The 19,773-nt window shown below is 35.7% G+C and overlaps 2 protein-coding genes across 2 annotated transcripts; one reads left to right on the top strand and one right to left on the bottom strand.

Moving 5' to 3' along the window:
• Positions 1–5,422: 5,422 nt before the first annotated feature.
• Positions 5,423–7,037, top strand: LOC146906081 (E3 ubiquitin-protein ligase pqr1-like). Its single transcript, XM_085731067.1, has 4 exons — positions 5,423–5,550; positions 5,649–5,698; positions 6,295–6,372; positions 6,677–7,037. Exons 1-4 carry the CDS (start codon positions 5,476–5,478, stop codon positions 6,966–6,968), a joined length of 495 nt encoding a protein of 164 aa, XP_085587193.1. The 5' UTR covers positions 5,423–5,475; the 3' UTR covers positions 6,969–7,037.
• A 565-nt stretch (positions 7,038–7,602) lies between these two features.
• Positions 7,603–15,221, bottom strand: LOC146906080 (peptidyl serine alpha-galactosyltransferase-like). The gene is made up of 7 exons (XM_085731066.1): positions 14,815–15,221; positions 12,835–13,249; positions 12,410–12,610; positions 11,186–11,661; positions 9,305–9,469; positions 8,783–9,026; positions 7,603–8,348 (listed from the first exon to the last, which is right to left on the bottom strand). Exons 1-7 carry the CDS (start codon positions 15,099–15,101, stop codon positions 7,749–7,751), a joined length of 2,388 nt encoding a protein of 795 aa, XP_085587192.1. The 5' UTR covers positions 15,102–15,221; the 3' UTR covers positions 7,603–7,748.
• Positions 15,222–19,773: the final 4,552 nt, after the last annotated feature.

The raw sequence follows: 19,773 nt of genomic DNA, 5'->3' as shown, positions 1-19,773 counted from the left end.
CGCCGAGTTATTTTCGCCACCTCAGAAACGACTTCGGTCGCAGGGGGGCTCGTGTCGACATTGTTGCTGAGTTATTTTCGCCACCTCGGAAACGACTTCGGTCATAGGGGGGCTCGTGTCGACATTGTCGCATAGTTATTTTTTTGCCATTATGAGGCACCAAAAGCCTCCGACAGAGCCGAGACGACAAGGTCGCCAAATACTAAAACTAACAAGCACGCCCATAGAAAAATTTCAACAGGAGTAATGAAATCAACAAAAGCAAATCACCACAAGAAGATAAAATAAAGTTATGCGAAATAGCAAGGAAAAAAAAATTGTGCAAGCAAAATAAAAGATTCATACAAACCGTCCATAACTCACAAAAATGGAATCTCCAAAAGCCCAAATACATCGTTCACGCCTTTACAAACCATCTCACCTTGTCCCAAGACTCGTGCTTGGGGCCTATATGGACCAATAAACTGTACACAAATGATACTTATACCCTTATGGACTACTAAAACTTTTTAAAATCGCCCTAGGGAAGTGCTTTAAACACAAAACGCACATAAACCGTAGGGGGCCTCCCAAACATTCTAGGACCACCCTAGGGGGTTCCTCCAGGACAAAACAAGACAATCACTTTGCCTTGTCCCAAGACTCGTGCTTGGGGGGCTGTGAACCGTCAATACTTTCTTAAAGACTTGGGTGCCCTCTAGAAGGACCAATCCCACATTTTCATCACTTCGCCTTTGTCCCAAGACTCGTGCTTGGGGGGCTGTGAACCGTCATAATATTCCTAAAGGCTTAAAATCCCTCCAGAAAGGCTCTAAGCCCTCTAGAATGGCTCAGGCGCCCTCCAGAAGGGCTCCTGAGGCCTAGGTGCGCCCTCCTTAGGGCGCCGCCTTTCTTAGCTTCTAGAAACCGCCTAAAATACACAAATACCCATGTTGTTTGGGGACCAAGAAACCGAAACACAAGCCCATTGAAGGCTATAAATACAACCCTTGGGAGCATTCTCTTATTGTACTTTTTGCAAGTACAGCCCTAATTTCAACTGCATCAATTTAATTAATGGTTATATTAGTATAGCAATGCACAGTTCAACAACCATGTTAACTATGAACACATAGTACGATTTATGAACCACGATACTTCAATCAGGAAGCCATTTCCATGTTGGATTAGTTTGTATTAGCTTAAATGAGCTTACCCATTGGCATAAACACTTGCGAGATTGTTTGGAAGTGCTTATAGAAACAGTTTATGACATGTCCATAAGTTGTTTTCATCTTATACATAAGCCTTTGTGTGATAAGTCTTTATGCTATAAGTGCTTAATTAAGTATTTTATCCAATCAGGGCTAATATAGAATGTCGGCATGATTTAACTTTTTTTATTCAAACTGTGTCAACTTCCTAAGCCTGTCCTCAGATGAAATGGTCAGTAAAGTATGAGTGACAACCAATAAGAATTGAAGAACAAAATAACTCGGCTGCCGACCTAGTCGGGATGTCCAACGGCTCTTTGATGTCTTCCTCACTCTTGATTCAATAAAAATAAATAAACATATATGTATTTACTAAGGAATTTAAATGTAATGCTAAATTTTAGGTGGGCTAAGTCCATGCATTGTCAGCTTATGCGTGTTCCACAACGTGATGAAATTAGAGATGCGGTGTTCGCTCTTAACGGTGACGGTGCCCCGGGGCCAGATGGGTTTGGTGGGCTCTTCTATCAAACCTATTGGGACATTGTTGGTACCTATTTAGTCCAGTCGGTTCAAGAGTTATTTATTACTGATGAGCTTCCTGCTAACATTAATAATAATTTAATTGTGCTTATACCAAAGGTGCCAGGGCCGAGAGTGATGGGGGACTATAGACCTATTGCTCTGGCTAATTTTCAGTTCAAAGTTGTCACTAAAATCCTTGCGGACAGATTGGTGTCCATAGCTATGAGGATAGTTTCTATTGAGCAGCGTGGGTTCATTCGTGATCGTAATATCTATGAATGTGTGATTCTTGCATCTGAAGCCATTAATTTACTTGACAAGCATCAATATGGAGGTAATGTGGCTTTAAAAGTAGATATTGTGAAGGCTTTTGACACCTTAGATTGGAATTTTTTGCTTGATGTTCTTAGGGGTTTCGGTTTTGCTGAAACTTTTGTGAAGTGGATCCTAGCTATTTTAAATTCAGCTCGCCTGTCTGTGTTAGTGAATGGGAAAGCTGTTGGTTTTTTCTCTTGCTCTCGAGGGGTTCGACAAGGGGACCCGTTGTCCCCTCTATTATTTTGTTTGGTTGAAGATGTTCTGAGTAGGGCCATTTCTATGGCGGTAACATCTGGGAGGCTGCTACCGATGCATTATTGTCGTGGGGTTTATTTCCCTACACACATTTTATACGCTGATGATGTTATGATTTTTTGTACAGGTACTAAACGTAATATCCGTGTGCTATTAACTATTTTTCATCGGTATTCGGAGGTGTCCGGACAAATTATTAACAATGCAAAGAGCCGTCTGTACACTGGGGCTATGAATTCCACGCGTGCTCAGATGATTTCAGACATGTTGGGTTTCACTGTGGGACTTGTACCTTTTCAGTATTTGGGGTGCCCTATTTTTAAAAGCAAGCCGAAGGTTGTTCACTTTCAAATGATTTCTGACCGGATAAAGGCTAAGCTCTCTTCTTGGACGGGTTCTCTTCTCTCTATCATGGGTCGGGTTCAGCTGGTTAAATCTATTATTCATGGAATGTTGCTTTACTCTTTTCATATTTATATGTGGCCGAGTCGTCTGCTTCGATTATTAGACACCTGGATTAAAAAATTTATCTGGAGCGGGGATGTTCTTACTAGAAAGCTCTGCACGGTTTCTTGGAAGTGTATCAGTCGACCATGGGCAGAAGGTGGTTTAGATTTGAAGCCAACCCGTTTAATTAATGAAGCTTCAATGTTAGAATTAGCATGGAAGCTTGTCGCCACAGACTCCCAATGGGCAGCCCTTTTGAAGCGTAGATTCTTTTCCAACGGTAAACCTATAAATCATTATTTTAAATCTTCTGTTTGGCCTGGTATTAAAATTCACATAGATACGGTGCTTGATAACTCTTTGTGGATTGTGGGCACGGGTGAGAACATTTCTCTTTGGAACGATAATTGGCTTGGTACCTCTCTTGTGGATTTATTTCATATTGATCCATTCTTTCATGCTGGTTTCACGGGTAAAGTCTCAGATATTATTACTGCTGGAGTTTGGAATTTGCCACAAGCACTTTGAATTGATGATGTAACTGACAAACTTCAGTCAATTGTTTTGCCGTCTATTACTATGCCGGACACTTTTGTTTGGTCCAACTCTGCTGATGGTAAATTGTCTTTGAAAATGGCGTTAAATTTTCTTAAGCCGTCGGCACCTCTTTTGTCTTGGGCGGATCAGATTTGGAAGGGGTGCATTCCCCCTTCTCACACTTCCACTTTTTGGCGCTTACTGCATGGGAGAATGCCTACAGATGAGAATCTTCGAACTCGGGGCTGTGTAATTGTTTCAGCTTGTTGCCTTTGTTTGAACGTCACTGAAACGTCAGAACATTTATTTTTACGGTGCCCTTTTGCAAATGAGCTCTGGACTTGGCTTGGTAATAAACTCAATTGTTCAATTGACTGTACTTTAGCTCTTTCTCTTTTATCTTGCATTCCTGCTCCGTGCTCTTCTCAAGTAGCGGATATCTTTATTGCAGCAATTATTCATACAGTGCATACAATTTGGCTTGCTCGTAATAATATTCGGTTTTCTTCGCAAACTACAACCCTTCACACCGCAAAGGTTCGCATTCATTCCTGGGTGGCTTTATCTGGTAATACCTCGACTGGGAATTGTTTGCAATCTGACTCTCATCTTTTGGATTCTTTTTCGGTGGCTGCTCATTGCCGTAAGGTGAAGGAAATCATCCCGGTGTTGTGGAAGGCGCCCTCATCTCCTTGGTTGAAGGTTAACACTGATGGTTCCGTCATTGCTGGTCATGCGGCTTATGGGGGACTGTTTCGGGACTCAAGGGGTTCTCTCCTTGGCGCCTTTTGTTGTAACATTGGGGAGGCATCAGTTTACCACTCTGAGGTTTTCGCTATCATTTTAGCCATGGAACATGCGTCTACTCATGGGTGGCGGCATATCTGGTTGGAGAGCGACTCCACTAGTGCTTTGCTAATTTTTACAAATTCTTCTTTAGTGCCCATTATGCTTCGAAACAGATGGCATAGCGCCCCGTAGCCTTGGTATTCAAGTTATATCATCTCACATATTTCGCGAAGGTAACTGTTGTGCGGATAAGCTAGCAAATTTGGGTCATTCTATGCAGGGCTCTGTTTGGTTAGATGTGTTACCTGCTGAATTGTATCTTGATTTTTTTGGGGATAGAGTAGGCTTGCCTAATTACAGGTTTCCTTAGGGACTTGTAGTCTGTTGCTTTGTTGTTTTTCTTTTTTCTGAGGGTATTGGCCTAGTCCCCCCTCATCTTGTATAGTTTTCCCCCCTTTTTTTAATAAAATGTTAGAGTTTGGCGGCATAGGATGGAGGATTCCCGGGGTGCCAACATAGTTGGGATGTCGGTGTTTCCTTCTGATGCTTGTTCACTCTCCTCGCTTAGTAAAAAAAAAATCTTCACTCAAATAAAATTTTCATACAAAACATATTTCTAAATCATATATTTTTTTTGTTTTGGCCGAGGTTTGAACCCCGGACCTTTGCATATATTATACATTGTCCTTACAAACTGAGGTAAGCTCACGAGGACTTAATCATATATTTAAACAAAGTACAAAGATTCCTTCAAATAAAAATAAAAAAATAAAAAATCCTAAAAACATTCTAAAAAGAAATATAAAATAAAAATACTAATGTTATTTTTATGATATCTTATTAAGATATGAAAATTTTCATATAAACATATTTCTAAATCATATATTTAAACACAACATAAATCTTCCCCCAAATAATATTTTGATAGATAACATATTTCTAAATCATATATTTAAATAAAGTATAAATCTTTCCTCAAATAAAAATAAATAAAGAACAAATCCTAAAAATATTCTAAATAGAAATATAAATTAAAAATATTAATGATATTTTTCTAAAATCTGCAGGATAATATTATGAAAAAATTAAAAATTAAAAATTCATATGAACAAATGCAATTTTGATATTATCGTTAAATTTTAATTAAAATTTCTTGTTTTCCTCAAAAAAAACAAATAATAATTGGATGTGATGGGAAAATTTTCAAGGTGCAACTAGAAATTGTCAATAAAATATTTTATCATAAAATCCTTTTTTTTCATTCAACCAGAAAAACTCTTATTTTTTATTCTTGATAAATCTGACCCAGTTGCCTCACTCTATATAGTAATGCATAAAGCCAAAAATCCTCCACTGTTCTCAACAACCATCGATTGGATTCAGCAGCACTGAATATAGATAAATCCCTAAGATGGACTCTGGTTCATCTTCCAGTCAGTCTGTTCCTCCTTTCATTGATCAACTCAGGGAGGAGTATCTCTGCGCAGTAAGAAGTGACTTTTTCTATTTCATAAAAACATCTTACTTTTTTTCCGTTTCATTCTTTTTATGGACATGATAGTGATTTTTGTTTCACTTTTGCAGATTTGTTTGCATATATTATTTGAGCCAACTACATCTTTGTGTGGCCACAGGTACTTATCAAGTCATAAGACACAACACAAACACTCACTTCTCTCATCAATTATTTTATTATTTTAGGGTTTACATATGTTTTTCGTATTTGAAAATATAACAAGTGTTGTTTTTAACTTCTAAGTTGTGAAACTCTCACACACAATATTTAGATGTACATCACTTTTAACCCGTTGAACTTACATTAGTACTACCTATCTTTTTCTTAATATATATATATATATATATATATATATATATATATATATATATATATGTGTGTGTGTGTGTGTATATGTGTGTGTGTGTGTGTGTGTTTGTGAAAACTATATAACTGCCTATAAAAATGGGCAAATGAGACAACCTAGTCAATATTAATCGATGATGGAAACTTCGCATGAATAATATATCTTAACCTTCGCAAAAGAGGAGGGGGCAAAGCGAGTTTTATATGGATTACTGAAAAATAATTAATTCTGCATAGTAAAGAATAATTATTTGCATGACCAAATATATTTTTGAAGCATTCTTTATGTGCAATTGAAATTATGTTAGATATATCATTAATGTATCAAATAATCTCCTTGAGTTATTATTTACGTCTACAATTTTGCAGCTTTTGTAGAGAATGCTTGCTATCGGCCCCAGAAAAGATTAACGAGAAATGTCCCATGTGCAGGCAAAAGATCACAAGGTCTGTGTTTATACAGTTTTTGACTTTAAAAATTCACATACTCCTGACCAAGGTCTTAAACTGTGCACCACGTGAAGTGATGCGACCGCAATATTACGGTTGCAGACTCTGTTGCAACCGCATGACTAAAAAAAATATCGATATCTTAATGCGGTATCTTAAAGATTTTTCTATTTTTCTTTTATTTATAGATATATAAGATATTTTAAAGAATTTATAGATTTAAAGAATATTTTAAAGAATTTTAGATATTTTAAATTAAAATATCTATATTGATTGCTAATGGCATTGCTTTCTTTTGCAGCAATGATGATTCTTGCAATGTGAATACAATTCTATGGAACACAATACAACTCTTGTTTCCTCAGGATGTCAAGGAAAGAAAAGCAACTAATTTCTTCAATAGCCAACAACAACCGAATGGAGCATCAAGCAGTGGTTTGATGAGTTCAAGGAGAAATGACACAACAACGTCGATGGCCAATAATGTCATCGTAACTCCGGAGGATATCGAGGTAGAAAACATGCGGGACAATATAGTGTTGGACGATATAGTGATGAATTTGCTAGAAAACTTGTCTGGAAGACTAGTTTGATTATTTTTTTGTTGGTTAAAAGGTAAGAATTTTAGTTTATCATTTGAGTTGAATTATTGGTGGCATAATACCTCAGTTTGTCTTAAATTGTACACTTCGTAATATTAATCGAAGCATTAAAGAAAATATTTGAGCTCACTATATCGTTTGTTGTACCTTATTTGCGCGGTTATGAGAAATACATGTCAATACAATTGGTTTCATGACTGGGACCAACCCAACACGTTTAAAGACCTAAAGCAAATTTTTAATATGAGTTTGATATATCTCTAAACAATTTAGTATATTTTATTGCAAACTCAAAAAATAATATTGTTTTGGCACATGAGATTTGAACCTGCTATCAATAAGTTTTATGCAAAACACACAATCATTTTCCTAAAATTACTCTTTAACTTTTAAAAATTATATTTTATGAGGCCAAAATCAAAGGTTTGTCCTGTTTCACTTTTGGGCCATCCTTGTTTCGTTATACTTTAAAATATTAACGTCAAAAAGTTATTGTCAACATCGAGAGACTATTTCAACGGTAGAGACTATTTTGATTAACAAAGTTTGCAATCAGAGATAATTTTGAAATTTTGATACATCAAGTGACTATTATGACTACTTGTTACACATTCAAAGACTAAAATGACTATTAACCAAAAAAATGTATTATGTATAATCAAGGCCAAAAAATACTAGAGGTACATCAAGGCGAGAAAAATATTTCATTACAAATTTATTTTTATAGAAGAAGCAAAAATTCCTAGTGGTACATCAAGGCCAAAAAATGCATCATGTATACAAGCTTCTTCTTCTGACTCTATGATGTTTCATTTTCATTCCTTTTCTTTTATGACCTGAATGCACCCAAAAAATCACTACCAAGAAACCTAATCCAGAAAATACACAGAAAAATAACACCCAAAACCTAAAAGAACTAGGTATCCCCATTTTATCATTATGAACACTTGCAAATTCATCTGAATCATTTTCTAACATATGTTTTCCTTTTACATCAAATTTCTCTGAGATTACACTTTCCTCTTTAGTGTTCCCTTTCGATGTGGACAAGGAACTATCTCTATTGCACCCCATTCTCTCATGATGTTGATCCAGTGCATCATTCAGTGTCTTGATACATTCTATACTGAGAAGGTTTTGCTGTAAACTCTTCTCATCGTCACGGTTGAGACTTGATGGATCTGGTGGTTCTGGAAATTTGGCCCAACATTTGTTGACTATGTCGATTTCTCGCCATTTGGCCTTGTCAAAACTCCAGTTCCCAACACCAAATGGCAATCCGTAGTGGAAAACTCTATATTTTATGCTAGGTTCGAAAACATATCCCGGATATATCATTATCTCTCTGTTTATAGTATGCCTTAATTTCAACTGCATCAATATAATTAATGGTTATATTAGTATACCAATACACAAGTTCAACAACCATGTTAAATACGAACACATGGTACGATTTATGAACCACGATACTTCAATCAGGAAGCCATTTCCATGTTGGATTAGTTTGTATTAGCTTAATTCAGCTTATTTATTGGCATAAGCACTAGCGAGATTGTTTGGAAGTGCTTATAGAAACAGTTTATGACATGTCCGTAAGTTGTTTTCATCTTATACACAAGCCCTTGTGTGATAATTTTTTATGCCATAAGTGCTTAAGTATTTTATCCAAACTGGGCCAATATAAAATGTCAGCATGATTTAACTTTTTTTTTTATTGAAACTGTGTCCACTTCCTATGCCTGTGCTCAGATGAAATGGACTGTAGAGTATGAGTGACAACCAACAAGAATTGAAAAACAAAATACCTCGGCTGCGCCAAACGAGTAACCATACATCTCGCTAATCCAGCCAGATTCGTAAATGTCTCCTGTTACGTTTCTGGCATAATGAGCTCTATCAGCTCGAACCTCCTCAGTTTTATGCAGCCAGAGTAAAGCGAATTTGCGCAGATCATCTATATGCATAATAATTACACCACCAACCTTGTCGCAGGCCTCAGGATGACTAGTATGTAATTTTGCAAGCTCATTGTCACAGCCAATAAGGTAGCTAGCATGTAAAAAAACAAAAGAAATGAAACATCACACTCATGCAAATTAAAAATGTTGTGTATGGATACATTAAAATTAACAACTCTTTCCAGTAAGAGCAACTCAGATGGTTAATGATTGCACCAACATTTGATGTGCAGGGGAGCAGGTTCGACCCGTAATACCCCTCTTCTCCACACTTAGTTTGTGAGTTTCGCTACTAGACTCGTTGAAACCAAAATAAAGATTAAAAAATTAACAGATCTCACAAAGGTAAATCAAGTTCATCAGGCTTACTCATAGGGTGTTGAAACAGGCTTGCCCCTTGCAGCTTTGAATTCCCATGGTGTAATTGGGCCTCTCATTATCATATCGGCATCAAGAATCACTATGAATTCAGCATCAATATTTGCATGATTAAGCCAATGGAGGACTGCAGCTGGTTTATTAATTGCTGGATACCTGAAATAAAATAGAGAGAAATTAAATGCAGTTAAATGCGACCAACTCTCAGTAACTTCATATTAGGTACTGTGGAGTAAGCTAGTCGTATCATTTAAACAAGAAAAACCAAACATGAGCCAAAAATGAGTAATTGAATAAGAACTGAGTTTCGAACTAATGAGTAAGGAATCTTTATTAGAAAACCACCATTTTGTGCACCAACGCACTCGTGCAAATTGATACTGAACATTTAGAAGAAGTATAACAGAATGAAATTCTCTCCATTGCGAGAAACCTGACTTCTCCTCTTTCTCTCTCTCCAAACAAGTGATGCCTTTCAATTACTCTCCCTAACCGTTCTATAACTACCTTTAGTGTAAGGGTATTAAACCCCTAGGCAACAGTTACAACAATTATTTCGTAATATCTTTGATACAGACTATGGTTAACATTCTTATAATTAGCAACTTAGACGAAATCGGAAGTCTACACAGTGATAACAAAGAGCAGCTATACAAAGGAAATAATAAATTAAGTTTAATGTGAGTACCACAAAATGTCGATAGACTAAGGGTGCGTTTGTTTCAGCTTTATAAAAAATAGATTTTGTGTCAAAAGAATCTAGAGATTTTTTTCTAGAGATTTTTTAAAAAATCTGAATCTATTTGTGTTTGCCTACTATCCATAAAAATCTATTTTTTTAAAAAAAAAATGAGTTCTAACATGCACATGTGTTATCTCCTTGCTGTTGAAAAAAATAGATTTTGAGAAAAGCTAATCCTAATAGCTTTTCATTTTAGGGTCAAAATAGATTTTTTTGATAAAATGATTTTTCTAAAAATCCTAAACAAACACTTAAAAATGAAAAAAGTGATTATTTTTAAGGGAAAAAATAGATTTTTTTTTGAAAAATATCAGAAACAAACGGGCCCTAAATTCAGATCCTAATATTTAGGGCATCAAAATCTACTCTACCAAGGTACATAATTATCACATCCAATAAATAATATGGTTTGAATGTTAGAAAGCACGATTAAAAAGAAGTACAAATCAGAGAAAAAATCAACCTAGACCGACTTCACTTTTCATTTCAAAAGTAAATTTCCACTCAAGCTTAAAAAAATAAACATTAGTTATCATATGCTAATTAGGGATTACCATTTAATAACAGCACAGGGATGAGGGAACTAATACTTTACATCCTTGTAGTCAGCTCTAGATCCAAATCTCTTTTCAGAAGACCAGTTTTTCTAAATAATATAATGTTTCCAGTGTTTTCCTAAACTATAATCAATCAGTCTTAGAGATGAATCCTCATTTTCCTTTTCAATAAATTTTTTCCATCCCAATTAAATCTTGTTCGACCATGGTGAATAAGGTTTCAGATCAAACAACAATTTTATCATGAGTTTGATCTCATATAGTAAAATCTTGTTCACAAACCTAAGTTTAAAATTGCCAGCTAATGACTCCTAACTTTTACTGCAATGCCATACTCTCTAATGGCTGAAGTAAACAAGAGGGAAGGGCCTTTCTGTAAAAATCAGGGACTAATTTGACTGATTGTTGCAATTTCGAGTACGAAATAGGGGAAGTACTCCAAAGTTAGTTCTTTTCTCATTTAATGCTTGACTTCTTAACCACTAATGTTGACACCAAAGTCCCAAGGGTCACAAACTAACAAACTAAGAAAGTAAACATAACACAATTGAAAATTGAATCAGACATAATTACCAATCGCCTGTTAACGGATGTTGACTCATAGAAGGAACGTAATGTGTGGGAGCCAAGTTACGGCCTTTGTATAGCTTTAAGTCCTCATCGGAGCAGCTAAGAAGCCTAGTGATATTTCCGGGCTGTCCACTTAAATGGAAACTATGCATAAGTCCAACAGTCTGCCAATCAAAGTATGAGCTGCATTCAGTGGAAAAAACAGTATGGATTTTCGGATATGGCCTGGCAGGATCATGATCAACCTGTTCTTGAATTTTATCCTCCATCATTTCTAAAGTAGCAGGAGTCGCAAATTTCGGTCGAGTTAGTTTAGCAAAGGTTCCACTTTTTAAATAGTTCAAGTATTTAGACCATGGTGGTTTAGGGCAGCCATTTGATGCATGGTGTAACAATAGACCTTCATTTAAAATGTTCATGCACTCTATACTCAAAAGTAGTCCTCGTCGTAGATTTGGGTCAGTTTCCAAGACATTCGCCTGCAATAAAAAACTTTCAATTTCAGTATAATCTAGGAAAAACCTTATGCTAGAATAAATTGAAGGAAAATGGATGGATGTAGAAGATTAGCACTTAAGCTTGTTACTAGCTGAAAATTAAGAGAATTATAAAAGAATAAATAGGAAATTAAGGGAATTCAGAGAGTTCTACAGACATTAACTGTAATAATCAAAAGAGAACAAAAGTATAGATATTCCAATAGACCATTAAGGGCTTGTTTGGTAACAGTTTGAAGAAGAAGAAAAAAATTATTGTGAAACGTTCGTATTTCACCTGTTTTTCAAAAAGCTACGCAGAGTAACTTCTCCAAATAATCCGAACTCTACATTTTTTAGATTCTGAGAGTTTTTTAACAACATAACAAAAAATCTACAAATATTTAAATTTGATTTTTCCATAAAAATCAAATGGGATGAAAATAAGCAGGAAAAGTTTGTAGCAGGTGTTTCTTGAAAGGATTTTTTATTTTTGAAGGGATTTCTGTTAGAGGTAGAGTCTTGATCCCTCGAATAACTGTACGAGAGTTTGATTTTCTACTGTATTTTACGTTATCATCTAAGTTGTTTTATTTTGTTAATAAAAAGCTTGAGATTTGTAATTTTCTTCAACAAAATTCAATTTCACTTGAATATTTTTTCATCCAAGTTCTATCCTTATGTCACAAAATGAGTGAACCTGAAATTTTACAAGACACAACTTTCTTGCGATAAATACTTTCTTCCATACCTCTCTAGGATAAGGAGGTTGAGGAAAGAGCTGTCCACAATTATAAACAATGTCGTCGTCATCATGATCAGCCTTACTAAATGACCAATTCCCTACACTAAATCGCAGCCCATAGTGGAGAAGAATTGGCTCAACACCCTCCTGAGGAGCATAACCAGGGTATATCATTAAGTTATCGTTGATCTTGTGTCGGAGCCCAACCTGTGAACAATTGAAGAACATTGCAAGGAAATTATTAGAAAGAAGAAGGTAAAAAGGAAAACAGTTAGTGAAAGTTAAATAGTTCAAAAACTAGAAATGTAGCGCCAGATGAATATGGTCGCTATGTATAAAAAAAACCGTATACAAGTAGTTTTTTTACTTATTTTATTACGGAGGGGATATAATTCTTGAGATAAAAAACCATTTCGAGAGTGAAAACTCACTTCTGCAGCACCAAAAGAGTATCCATACATCTCACTGATCCATCCTTTCTCATATATGTCACCGGTTATGTTTGCTCCCCAGTGAGCCTTATCTTGCCGAACTTCTCCTGTTTTTGACAGCCACATCGGTGCCAAAGCTCGCAGGTCATCTATATGCATGGCCAAAAGCCCACCAACTTTGTCACAGTGTTCGGGGTGTTTCGTGTGGAGTTGAGCCAAAATATTGTCACAACCTATTAAGTACCCATAATATGCTGCAACAGGTCTTCCTTTCTCTGCGCCAATTTGCCAAGGTCTAATTGGGCCACGGATTATCATGTCTGCATCCAGAATGAGAACCCAGTCGACATTTTCTGCATCTTCACTATGTTTGAGCCAATGTACAATCCCAGCAGGTTTATTTATGGCAGGGTACCTGCATAGTCGACAAAATTTACGTCTTGTTCACCTTATCGTGTTAGAAAAGGATTCCATTTCTGTGATTTGTTATTCATGTACACATCTCAATATCGAAAAAGACTACAAATTATAACACTTTGAAAGGCGGAATGGTAAAGATAAAACCATTTCAAAAAGTACTGGCAGGAATATCTTATAAAGGAGGAATAGAAAATTTACTTAGGAGAGGGTAACCATATTTGGGACAAAAGCGGAAACCCCTGAATGTGGGGAGATTATAAGAAAAAGCACTGAAAAAAGACTTATAAAAAATACCCAAACCCGTTCTCTCTTCTTTAAAACCTCTCAAAACAATAAGAGAATTTATCATAACTCACTCCCCCTTCCCTTCAAAACCCCCTCCCAAACAAAGCCTAAAATAACATCTGACATAAATGTAGATAAGTACAACAAAATATGTGAGAAGTCATTCATTACTCAAATCGAAAACTGGATACCATTGTATAAAATGTTTAGTAAAAGGCATCAGAAAAACATCTTGACAACCTGATATCTAATCGGGTAAGTACAACAACAAAAAGCTTTTTTCATATAATTGAGGCAAATACAACAAGCAATGAAGAGATAAAGTGAGAGATATGATTAAGAATTGAGAAAGACCTTAAAAATCAAGGAGCGAAAAATACACGGTTGTAACTTGTAATCACAAAACAAACATAGAAACCAGCGTGGATAAATTGTTCTCAGCCATATTTGATTTCAGCACAAATCTAGAGATATTTTCACTGAAATAATTTAGCTATAACATAACATACTTACTCAATTCCAAAACTTTGGTAGTTTAAGCATTTTAGTCTTGAACTAAAACTACGGATGTCTTAGGAATATCACTAATATCATTTAACTTTTACAAGGTTAATTACTTTTGTACAGAACATATCAATTAAGTAATTACTTAATCTATGTGCAAATACCAAAATTATCAAAGTTTAGGAAAACCAATAACTGCTATATAAAACATAATTACAAGTGAAAGCAACTAATATCACAGGACAATCACTAATAATAGCAATAATAACACATCCCATCTCATTCCCTCAACTAAATACTTTTTATCCTAAATCCGGTACATCCCAAAATGTTTAACCAATGACTAATCACTATCGCAACACTTTCAATCAATGATTAATCACTATCGCAGAGGGTCCGAGGGTTGGCCACACGACCGCTAGACCAAGAAGCTGCTTCACTACCCTTGGCCATATTATATTTTGCCAATTTTACCCTCTCCCCAGATGCACAAATCCGGACAAGATTAGTCTGGATGTATGCATCCATACCGGATTTGTCCGGATGTATCTAGATGCATACATCCAGACCAATCTCATCCGCGTTTAGGCATCTACAACTTCATCTCTATCACATCCGGACGGTTTCCATAAATGGATTTTTTAAAAACATTCAACACTTCATTTCTCTCACTCTAACAAACTCTCACTCTACTCTCTCTCACTATAACTAACAATCTAAACTAAAATCCAAAAAAAACTGATTCAACTCTAATCAAAACACAAACTTTACCTGTCACCAGTTACAGGATGTATACTCATAGAAGGAACTTCAAAAGTGGGAGCTAAATGCATCCCTCTATAACTCTTCTTCTGCTCATCAGTACAACTAAGAAGCCTCGTAATATGTCCAGGCTGCTTCACCTTCCTGAAACTATGCATCAATCCAACTGTCTGCCAATCGAAGTAGTTTCCACATTCAACTGAAAACAGTGTGTGGATCCTCCATGGTGCCTTAAAAGCAGCTTCCACATCATGACCCAGAATCATAAAAAGCATCAAAATCATTACTTTTTTCATTGTAGCTTGATTTTAAGGTTAGATATGAAATGGGTTGTGTCTAATTTTGTGTGTAAGATCTGAATTTCTTGGATTTGAAGGCATGGTGTAATTATTACCATAAAGAGGTTGTGCTAAGGTGAAGTCAAACGTTGGATGGATATGTTTTTATTTGCAGTCGCATTTCGCTGTCTTTGTTGTTGTATTTTTAGAATTTAGTCAAAACTATATATGTAATAAAAGTATTAATTTTTTCTTTTTAGGGAAAAAGAAAATTCTTGTTTTGATAATTATTTAGCTTTTGTTTTTTTGGAGAAACAAAGAATTATTAGTTAATTAATTAGTTGGATCAAGGTATTTGTTAATGTGTTAGTTGATAAAGAGTTGACTTAAATCTCATGAATGAATTAGTTCAACTATTAAGAGTTATAAGGGTTTTCTTAAAAAAAAAAAAAAAAAAAAAAAGAGAGTGATAAGGGTTTGTTTGTTTCAAGGCAAAAAATTACATTCCTTGGAATGACATTTCTAGGAATACTATTCTAAGGAATAGCATTTCTACCTATGAGTTTGGTAAAAATTTAGATTTTCTGTAAATATTTTTAAAAATTATTTAATTAAAAAACTAAAAATGGAAATAAATGTGAGTGGTAGTGAGAATTTATAGCAAGTTTGAGTTTTATGCCCATGAGAATGTTAGATTCCCATCATGTAATCATGAGAATAACAATAGAAGAAATCATGTGTATATAATAACATTTATGGGAATATAACATTCCCGAGAACAAATTTTCAAAACTTGAAACAAACATGGTGGACTGCAAAATATACTTCTAAGGATCGGTGTCCCTCCAGAAGGGCCTCGGCGCCCTCCAGAAGGGCCTATGTGCCCTAGGGGGCACCACCTCTAATGCTTCTAGAATAATCTAGAAACCCTTGGAACCGACTTAGGTCCCAAGTTACTTGGGGTCTAAGTCACGAAAACACAAGCCCACGAAGGGCTATGAATACCCCTCTTGGGATCATTTTCAAGGCATCTGATAAACAGTCTAAACCCTAGATTCTCTTATTGTACTTTTGCAAGTACAGTTGGCGCTGTCTGTGGGAACGGTAAAACTAACCTAGACCACACTCATAAACCTAAAAACCTACGCAATATCAAAAGAGAGGAGTCGGCGAATACCAAACAGCTTCAGCTTCAATTTTCCCACAAAGCCATCAAACATCAAACTGCCTCGAAGCGATCACCCTTTCCAATCACTGGGTGCTATCGATTCCTCATCGCATGTCGTCACCATTAAGGCCTAAAAGAATTCATCGCCGTTTTTCGAACCTAGGTTAAATCGCATCTCAAAGGGAAGAACCATTCTTTTCTTTATATCTTTCTTCAATTCCAATAATATGTTGGCGTGTATCTTAATACCTTTACCTTTAAGCGGTTTCTATAAGTAAACTATGACTTTGATATTAATTGTTTGATTCTCATGAACGTTATCCTTTTATTTTTTCTGTTGTGCAGTTATCGTTGATTTGGAGAATAAAATTTGTTGTTATGAAATACTTAAATAATATGTTTTGTATACATTAGACAATTATACTTGTTTGTTAATTGATTCCCTTATTTATCTCGTTAATTTCAACTTGTTTATGTGAAGATCTTATTTTGAAAAGGAACAGGATCACACGAAAATGGAGACATACTTTGGATCTATTTAGCTATGGAAGATCCAACCAACAAGAGGAGCTCAATTCATCACCATCATAGTCATCCTTACGAGTAGGCAGAGATGAATTCATTATGGTTTCTCTCGATGCCAACGACGCCATGGACAACAGTTTTACTCATCTTCCTTTCTTTACTACATATATTTCAAGAAAATATTGCCGGATATATTTTGAGAAAATATATTGTTTGATTTGAAGAAAATTTATTGCCGAATATATTTTGAGAAAATATTGTTTGATTTGAAAAAAATTTATCGCCAAATATATTGTTTGATTTGAAGAGAATTTATTGCCGAATATATTTTGAGAAAATATACTGTTTGATTTTAAGAAAATATTGCCGAATATATTTTGAGAAAATATAATGTTTGATTTGAAGAGAAATTATTGCCGAATATATTTTGAGAAAATATACTGTTTGATTTGAAGAGAATTTATTTTTGAATATATATTGAGAAAATATACTGTTTGATTTGAAGAGAATTTATTGGCGAATATATTTTGAGAAGATATATTTTTTGATTTGAAGAAAATAAAGAAAGAATGATGAGTAAAACACAAGAGGTAGGACCAAGTTAATAAAAGAAATACTACTCTAGGTACCCCGTGGCAGAAGTAAAGTGTAGTATTGTTAAAAGGTCACATATGTGGGATTTGGGCGTGGGAAGTCTTGGTATTTAAGAAGTCCAAGTGACCCACCTCTCTTTTCCTGGGAACCCCTTTCATGTACTGTTTACTTTGCGAATTGAACTAATTGTTTAGTAAAAACATAAATAATGGATTAATAGCGCCAGACCCATTTAGAAGAATAAAATTTAGCAGAAGACTTAATTCCAACTTCATAGGAGGGAGTAAATACATAGAAAATGAAATACCAAGCAAGTTAAAATTCATGTTAGTAGGAGGAAAAGAAGGAGTATAAAATAAAAAGAATGAAGTGGGCGAGTTAGTTTAAATCTAACAAGGAAGTAGCGGATTTCGATTTAAGAAAAGTAGTAGGAAAACTTAGTTCATATCTAATAGAAGAAGAAAAAAGGATTAAAAGCACAAGATAATCAAGTAAGAAGGTTATTTTAAATCTTGTAAGAGAATGGAAAGAATAGGAAGGGGACTAGAAAATATGGGCGAGTTAATAAGAGAAGACAACGAGTAATTAGTTCTCGTTAAACAGGATTGAGTATGATTAAGACTCCTTTATTTTGGAAGTTCGAAAGTAACGTTATATTTCAGATAAATAAATCTTGGGAGACAAACAAGCCCGCCAAGGGCGAGGTTAAACAAAAGGAAGAACTCACCAAACAGCACACCGAAATGAAATGTAGAAGCAACGGTCCTGCCATTAAGAGCTTAAAGATGAAACACTGAGTTATTCTAACCTTTATCGGCCGTTGAGATTTATTTTGCAGGTTTTTAATGAGGCACCATACTTTCTTAGAACTCTTCTTCTTCTACTGTTCTACTTTGTTCAGATATAACTACTACGAAATCTACAAGGAATTCTACATTCAAAGGGAGCCTAAAACGTCAACCCTTATAGAGGGCTCTGAACGTCGATTATTTGTCAACCCTACGAGGCTCTGAACGAAAGTGTCAACCCTACGTGGCCCTGAATGCCCTGTCAACCCTACGAGTCTCTGAACAGTTTTTAATGTTAACCCTATGAGGCTTTGAACGAAAGCGTCAACCCTGCGTGGCCCTGAATACCCTGTCAACTCTACGAGGCTCTGAACAATTTTTAACATTAACCCTATGCGGCTCTGAACGAAAGCGTCAACCCTACGTAGCCCTGAACGAAACGAGCAACTTACAAAAGTTCTTCACACCATGTTCGCCTACAAAGATACAACCGTAAAATATAAAGGACAAACTATGCTACGAAATTCGACACAACGCCATAGAAAAGTTCAACTCATCAACATATGTTCCACAACGCCATAAAATGCCAACAATTATCAAAAGATAAACGCCAGCAATCGCCAGAAAATGACTGAAACTATAGTCAGAAAAACAACCATATTTCCCCAGCAAATAAAACAAGCATCACTTAAACGCACCACGAAGCTAAATAAAAGACAGACTTCGAAGGAAACAATAAATAACCAAAAACAACATTGTGATCGCCCAAAGGAAAATCACAGATACCACTGACAAACAATCGACAAATCGAAGTTGCAGAGTACTTATGACGCCATGAAAAACTTGCCTCGGTAAATTACATCAACAATGAAGTTGCAGACTATAGCGCCAAAAAGGGCTCGCCCAAGTTACAGAGTACTATATCGCCAAAAAAGGCTTGCCCATACGATACACCCATGAACTCGCCAAAGAACATGCAAATGCAGATATCGCTCATCTTCCAATATCGAAAGAGCAACATTATAATTAAACACTTCGCCTTGTCCCAAGACTCGTGCTTGGGGGATGTGGACTATCGACTATATAAATCACTTCGCCTTGTCCCAAGAATCGTGCTTAGGGGACTGTGGACCGTCATTATATTCCTAAAGGCTTAAACGGCTTCAAGAAAGACTCTGGAATGCTTAGACGTACCCTTCGAAGGCATTGCCTCAAAATTTATACTTATTCATCACTTTGCCTTGTCCCAAGACTCGTGCTTGGGGAGTTGTGGACCTGTTAGCCTATATTTTCAAAGGCTATTATTAAATGAAGTATTAAATGCAGTCAAAGAGAGCTGACCTTGTCATCGAAGAAATGATGAATTATTCTCAAAGAGTTTATCGAAGTTGGACTTGCTGGGGGCACGTGCTTCAGTTCGACGTACGAAGCCATCGAAGAACGGTTATCATTTTGGATGTGAACAAGCAGCGGCTCTTTCTAAAAAGGCATGTTCGAAATTCAAACAGATGGATAAGGCTTGTTAGTTTTCTATAGTTATAGATTTGAATTCGACTTTAGTTAGTTATTTCTATTTGTATAAATAGTATTGTTCCTTAAGGAAAGAGGGTCGCAA

This window comes from Medicago sativa, chromosome 7 (genome assembly GCF_051527215.1).
Source record: "Medicago sativa cultivar Bolivia chromosome 7, Bolivia_mono, whole genome shotgun sequence".
In the NCBI taxonomy this organism is placed as follows: Eukaryota; Viridiplantae; Streptophyta; class Magnoliopsida; order Fabales; family Fabaceae; genus Medicago; species Medicago sativa.
The sequence above is the reverse complement of the archived record's forward strand: the minus strand, read 5'-3'. Positions and strand labels throughout refer to the sequence as shown.